General features: G+C 48.1%; 1 protein-coding gene across 1 annotated transcript in view; it reads left to right on the plus strand.

Moving 5' to 3' along the window:
• LOC115543031 (transmembrane protein 132C-like) overlaps positions 1-6,809 on the plus strand; it is a 33,613-nt gene extending 26,804 nt beyond the window's left edge. The window contains exons 9-10 of the mRNA XM_030355567.1: positions 117-308; positions 4,572-6,809. Coding sequence (XP_030211427.1) covers positions 117-308; positions 4,572-6,086 — 1,707 coding nt within the window. The 3' untranslated portion in view covers positions 6,087-6,809. The remainder of the gene's footprint in view (positions 1-116; positions 309-4,571) is intronic.
• The last annotated feature ends 921 nt before the right edge of the window (positions 6,810-7,730 follow it).

The following is a 7,730-nucleotide window of genomic DNA, read 5'->3' on the forward strand; positions in this document are numbered from 1 at the left end:
GTGTGTGTGTGTGTGTGTGTGTGTGTGTGTGTGTGTGTGTGTGTGTGTGTGTGTGTGTGTGTGTGTGTGTGTGTGTGTGTGTGTGTGTGTGTGCGTGCCTATGTGCGTTCCTGCAGGTGCTGTCGCCTCTGTCCTCGTCGGTGCTGGCTGAGAGGAGCATCAGGGTGGTGGATGATAAAGTCAGTGTGACAGAGCTGGGGGTGCAGCTGGTGTCTGGGCTCTCTCTCTCCCTCCAGCTCAGCCCTGGGAGCAACCGGGCCATCGTCGCCACGGCCACCACACAGGAAGTCATCACAGAGCTCAAACAGGTAGGCAGCCCAGGTCGTTGCTTAATCTCTCGCTCTCACTCCCTCTGTTAGTCTCTCTTTCTACCTCACATACATACATACATACATACATACATACATACATACATACATACATACATACATACATACATACATACATACATACATACATACATACATACATACATACATACATACATACATGTGATGCTGATTGGTATATATCTCTTTACTATGGTCCATATACATCTCTAAACAGGGGTAAGTAAATGCATATGGATGGTAAAACGGTTACGTGTATGTTCATTATTTTAATGAGTTAAGCACAAGGGAGTAAAGGGAGCGTTCATTATTATTATAAGTGGAAGAAATTAAGCAAATAAATATGATGCATCAAAAACAGAAATATATTGACATTAACCAGAATGGACGTAATACTTCTTCAACACAGTTGTGTTTATGATTATGACTGCATCAATTTAAAAAGGGATTGATTTCAGAGGGAAACACAGCAAGGCGCCCATTACTGTCCAAAGCATCCCTGCAGCAGTTGTTCTGAGTTTAAGTGAACAAAATATATCATCTTATACGGACGGATATAATACGAGATAGAATAACTGTTCACAGATGATTGTTGCGAAGAGGTGTTTATTTATTGGTAATGGGGATCACTCAACGATATTAAGAAGCAACTAGGAAACCAATGAGATCGGGGCTAGAGTTTGACAAACTTGTTAAAGTTATCACACAGAAGCAGAACAACTGATTTATGAATAACTTTTGTATTCATTGAAGGAAGATTGCCAAACCAAATATGATACCCAAAGCGCAGAAACTCTGAAATAACTTCTTACCTCGGATTTCGGTTTTGCTTCCTAGTCATTCACTGCATGGCTTTTTCAATTTCTTATCTCGGAGGAAAGCCAAGCTCGGTTCATTTTTTGTCTTAGATTAAACTCGATTCCTTTTTTTCCCTTCAAACTTTGTAAGTAAAGTTTTGTTGCTTAAGATTGATGACACCCCCTGGCCGAAGTTTGGTATTATCTTTCTCTGTACCACACATGATTGGTTCATTCACCTTTGTTAAAATAAATAATTTCCCCGCAAACAAATAGATTTGATTAAAATGTAAGCCCAACTCCTGAACACTTTAATTTCATCTTTGATAAATAACTATGAAACTGATCAGAAAAGTCGCAAAGAGAAAATAAAGTCTGTATTTTCTATCGCTGTTGAATATATTAACTGTATAATTATACATTATATTGTCCCCTTTATATCTACGAGGAAAGATAAAAAAATACATACTGGCTAAATGGAAAGCCAGTTCCTACATTTTTCTGCATTGTAACATTGCATGTTTCTTAAAGCACCACATATATTGTATTTTTTTGGGGATATCCAAGCTATTAAGCAAAAAGTCTTAGTAGATGGATGAATACTAAGATTAAATTATTCAGAAAACCAAAATAATTTTGGTTGTGGCAATACTTTTTCTGCATTGATCAATGGATAATCCTGATCTCTACAAAGAGTTACTCATATGTATTTGGAGTCGGTTGCTGTGTGGGATTTCTGTCAGCTATAACAACCCTTTTCCTCTGTATTTGATATTCATAAGGGCCCTACCACTCATTTGTTCAAGAGCAGCTGATGCAGTTAATTAAAACTAGCTTGTTAGTTATCATGCTTCAGAAATAGGCAGTCAGCCGCTGTTCCCTAGCAAGGGCTTAGAGCTGGAGACATCTGTCTGGTGGGTGGTTTTGGGAACACCTAACTCCACCACAGGTTGGTGCTTAAACGTTTGGGATACAGCAAGGTTGAAACGGATCACGGCAAATCAAACGAACTGTTCACTGGAACATTTTTAAATCTGAATAGTGAGCCTGTCGACACGCACTCACGACATGGGTAATGTAAGGGAACGGGCGTCTGCATCCTGTCAAAACAGGAAGTAGACCTATTCAGGATGGGTCTTTGATGCCGGTACCCTCGTGGTGGGGGTGTCATGGGGGGGGGGGGGGGGGGGGGCTGGTAACTGGCAGTCCTGTGCGCGTCGCAGTTAACCTCCAAACACACTGCTGGAGGAATTTGTCTATCGACTGCCTAGGGATTTGAAGGAGCAAAAACTTTGTGGAAAATAGGGTGAACTCCATATGCAGATTAAATACGAAAGAAAATTTCATCAGAGGTGGAGTCAGGGGTGGAAATAACGCAATGGCACTTTTTTTCGGGAAGAATTTCGCAGACATGCTCACACATGAAAGTACTGGGTTATTATATTGTATAATTGCGTTAAAAAAAATATTATCATCAAAATTAGCAAGTTGGAAGTTAATCACATTCCCATGTGTGCCAATCGGCACATATTACATTTGGTTGCTTACCAAATACTTTCCCCTTCTTTACTTAACATATTCATAACTTCATGAAACCAACGTGTCATGTACTTAATGTTTGGTGGTATTTCAGTATATGATGAAATTCCGGGGAGAAACTGCCAAGCATTTGAAATCTACAGAACTCCAGCAGAAGGCAGGGGGGCCTCTGTGCTGGTTTTCCAGCCGCACACCTGTTAAACTTTACTGTTTTATATCCATGCTCGTTCATTTTCAGTCTTACCAGCCTCAATGCACATGATGGGGGACTGGAATTACCTTGTAGACGGCAGCCTGACACCTCTGCACACTGTCACTGTGATTCACAGAAAGCCACCAACACTCAACCCATATAGCACAGACCCAGACCACAAAACCCATAGTTTGACTTAATTTGTCTGCCGGAGCATTGTTAGCATAGCTAGCAGGGCTTCTTGGTAGCTTAGTGCTCACTGCTCAGGGATATTTATCATGGCTTTGTTAGCGAAGCGCTCGGGGCTATTCGTCATGTAGTCCTCACATTATACAATTATTTATACAACGGTTTGTTCCGACCAAGTAATTTGATTGGACAGGAGGCATTCCATCTGTGCTGTGCTATATTACTAAACTGGATGTTCTTAATAGACATTCATCACTGCGCTTTACAGGTGTTAATTAGCCTACATTAATGGTCGTAAGCTGAGAGATCACCTGAGTCACACGTTCCACCAAAGTGTGAAAAGTCTATTAATTTACTGGTTGCACAATAAATGGGAACATATTCATGCATGTACATGAAACAAAGTAGCTGGCCTGCGTTAACGTGACCATAAGGTGGCAAGTCCAGTTCCACTCAGTTGCGGAACTGTTTGTGTGTGCGGTGCCAGACAAATTAGAGAAAAATAATCGAACCGCAATATTTCGGATAATATTACGGTTTACTTTTTGATGACGTATGTAGAGCCGTTGTATTAAAGAGATATCCCACTCAAGGTGGTGCATCTATACTGAATATCTATACATCTATACTGACAATACGTCTGTGATTGTCTTCAGCATTCGTCCTGATTCCTCGTACCGGCAGCCAATCACAGCCATGCTGATATTCAGTATTACAGCACTCCTTCGCAGGGGTGATTGCTTAAATAAAATAGCGGGATGATCTTTATTTCTCCAACGCATTTATCTCAAATTTCACTCACTTGTTTTAAAATATATAATATAATAATAATAATGTAATATAATAAAAATCTGATACGATTAGGCCTGTTGGGAGTCTGTGTGGGTTTGATGGGGCTGGTGAACAATGCACATGGGAGAAAAAACACATTGTGTGGTGATGGCTTGTTTATCCTGTGTGCCTTGATCACCGATCGCTCCACAAGTGTGCTACTCCCTCTGCCCCAGAGTTTCATCAGCCTGCCTGTGGCCAGGTGAGGCTGCTTGAACCAGCCATCGTCCACGCAGCCTGGTTCCAAAACGAAAGAATGAAACCCATCGAAGGTGGTAAATAAGAGCAGGGAGAGCCCGCTGGCATCCTGACCGGTGACTCTCTGAACCCACCATGTTTTCATGCTGAGGTCGTCCGTAGAAAATAATCGATACAGATACATAAACATCTGTACAGATACATAAACATCTGTATAGATACATTATCATCCATATAGACGCGGTAGCTTCGGGTCCTGTCGAGACGAAAATTACCCACATCCGAATTGTATTTGAACACGCTTTGGTCAATAGCATGGACGCGAGCATACATTTGTGTGTGTGTGCGTGTGTCTGGGTGTTGATCTTTCATTTTATCTAAAGTTGTTTTTCGATCCCTTTTAAAACACCCATCACCACCATCTCCCACCACCACCCTCACCCCCCTCCCACCCCCCCTCCCACCCCCCTCCCACCCCCCTCCCTCCCCTTGCAGGAGGCGGTGGTCAGCTGCTGGGTGCGCTTCAGCGACGGCTCGGTGAGCCCGCTGGCGCTGTTCGACCGCGGCCTCTACTCCCTGGCCGTGACCACGCCCGGCGAGGCGGCCGTCTCCGTGCGCCGGGCCCCCGACGCCACCTTCGTGGCGGTGCAGGGCCCCCCCGCCACGGGCCCCGGGGCCCTGGTGCGGGTGGAGCTGCGGATCTGCGAGGAGTGCCAGAAGTCCAAGAGGAAGAGCAAGCTGGCGGTGGGCACCGGGGCGCTGAGGACGGACCTGCGGGGGGCCGGCCGCGGCGACGACCGCTTCGGGGAGGGGCCGGACGAGGAGGAGGAGGAGGAGGAGGAGGAGGAGGAGGAGCCTGAGGTGTGGTCGACGTCGCGGGACACGCCCAAGGACCGGGACGGGCGTAGATGGCCGATGCCGAGCCAGGCCTCCACCACCACCACCACCCCCCCCGACACGGAGACGCTTCGACCCCAGGAGGTTTGGGTCGGCACGCCGCCCGCCAGGTTCCCTACGGTTGTTCCTGATGAGACCACCTCCACCGCACCCGACCCCACCACCACCACCACCCCCCGCCCCGACCCCACCACGGGCCGACCGGCCTCGACACCCCCCCGCAGCACCGCCGCACGGCCCGGGCTGGAGGCCCCCATGGGCGTGGTGGGGGCGGGGGACGGACAGAGGAGGAGCTACGGCAACATGCTGGACAACCCCGTCGCCCCGCCCAAGAAAGACGGGCCGAACGCTGACGCCGAGCCCGAGAAGGAGACCCCCAAGTCCAAGTCCCCCCCCAAGGTGTTCGAGAACGACATCATCCGGACGTTCAAGGCCATGTCGGACATGGAGATCGGGATGTTTGCCCTGGTGGGGGTCTCGTGCGTCGCCATACTGGCCTTCCTGGTGAACTGCGCCTCGTACAACCTGTGCTTCCGCGGCCACAAGACGCCCATCCAGGCCGCCCCGGTGCCCACCGGAGACCCCAAGGACCACAAGCACGACTGGGTGTGGCTGGGGACCACCACCATGGGAGGCGAGGTCCCGGGCCCGCCGCCCAAAGTGTGCACGCTCCAACGAGAGGCCCACCACCGGCCTTCGCTGGACTCCCGCCACTCCATGGACGCCCAGACGGGCGCCCTGACCTCCGCCTTCCCCCAGAGGACGGCCACCCTGGGCCGCGGCCGCTCCAGCTCCCAGCAGCAGATCCAGTGCCAGCCGCCGTCGGAGCCCGCGGCGCAGCGCTCCGCCACCCTGCTGGCCCGGCCCCAGCGCGACGAGCCCCTGCACTCGCCCACCAGCAAGAGGAACCAGGTGCAGTTCACCACCTTCACCACGCTGGACATCAAACACCTGGCGGCACTGAGGAAGAACGGCGTGGACTTCAACTGGGCGCAGCAGCAGCATCAGCAGCAGCTGCTGCTGGCCCAGCACGTCCCCGTCGAGCCCCACCACCACTCGCTGCTACCGGATCTCCCCTGGCCCGTGGTGACCCCCATGGGGCAGCCGGAGTAGGGCCCGTGTGTGTGTGTGTGTGTGTGAGGGGTCACCGGGGATGGGATCGTGTGAGAAGGCGCGTGGGCTGAACTCATGTGAAGAGACGCTTTACCGCTGTGCGTCTCCACGGCGATGATCGGATATAAGTGTGTTTATGAATAAATATATGAATAATGACTAGAGATGTTTTTTAGGGGAGGAAAGCTTGGTTCAGAGTTTATTTATGTGCGAAATGAAAGGGAGATGATTGTAAATAGGCTATTATTTTGGGCTGTATACAAATAGATTCATAATAGATCATACAAAACCAAATATAAAACTGTATACGATATCCACGACTAGAACTCCACTATTGCCATTCAGATGCTGTAAATACATTTATTTATATACGTAGCGACCCTGCTACGGCTCATACTCTAGTTCTAGCTTTCCTTTATGCTAATAAAATCAACAGAACGGCTTTAAATATGAATGAGTATTTATTTATCCCAGCTAAATTATTGAAAGAACAATGGCATGCTGCACTCCGTCAAACAAAACACCTTTCACAGAACAAATAAAATAAAATAATAATGTCCATTGTACCCCTGGGGGCGGAGAAGATATTGGAGCTCAACTCAGAGCGATGAATGTTCTGGAACAGGCCATGTGTGTGTATGAGTGGCTGTGTCTCACTCTAGAACCGGCCATGTGTGTGTGTGTGTGTGTGTGTGTGTGTGTGTGTGTGTGTGTGTGTGTGTGTGTGTGTGTGTGTGTGTGCAGAGGCGCCGCATCCCATTAGGCATACCAGGCAACTGGCCCCGCAATTGTTTGGGGGTCCCGGGCCACGGGGGGGGCCCCCTAGAGTCCCCCTAGAGCCAAAAATAAATAAAATCGCTCCACCCCCCCCCCCCCCCCGTCAACAATCACTCCCCGTCCCCGTCCCCCCCCGTCAACAATCACTTCCCCCCCCCCCCACCGTCAACAATCCTCTGCCTAGGGCCCCCACACTACCTAGAATCGCCCCTGTGTGTGTGTGTGTGTGTGTGTGTGTGTGTGTGTGTGTGTGTGTGTGTGTGTGTGTGTCACTCTTGACTCAAGATGGCGCTCACCAATCCACAGGTAATTCAACAAATATGAACTCATCCGGTCCTTCGTCAAGAAATAAATAGCCTCATCACCACGACAACGCCCTCAAGGCACGATGGGGATGTCGTAACAGAGTTATGGACGACCCAGCTCGGTCACTTCTAACGAGTCAAATAAAAGGTTGCATCACCTGTCCACTTATGTTCTCACACCTCCTGTTTTTCTGTCAAGGGTAACACCTCCACACACTCCTCTGCCCCTTGACCCAGAATATACCCGGCCGTGATTGGCTCGAAGTAAAGATAACAAAAGAAATGTTTCCTTATTTTAGTTACTTATTTTATTCACATTGAACATTAAATAATCACATGTTTATACTGTATATATACCATATTGAACATTGCAGAAATAACAAATTGATGTTACACTCAAGTTTGGACTCCAGGCTAACTAATCTTGTTTTGCATTGTACAGTTCTTTTGTTTTTTAGAAATATATCTTCTGTAAGTATGAGCAGTATGGGGGAGGAACTGAGTAATTATGTGCTTGGTTATGTGAGAGATTCTTCTGCAGAATATACCTTAAGGGTATGTA

Source organism: Gadus morhua, chromosome 4 (assembly GCF_902167405.1).
Source record: "Gadus morhua chromosome 4, gadMor3.0, whole genome shotgun sequence".
Classification (NCBI taxonomy): Eukaryota; Metazoa; Chordata; class Actinopteri; order Gadiformes; family Gadidae; genus Gadus; species Gadus morhua.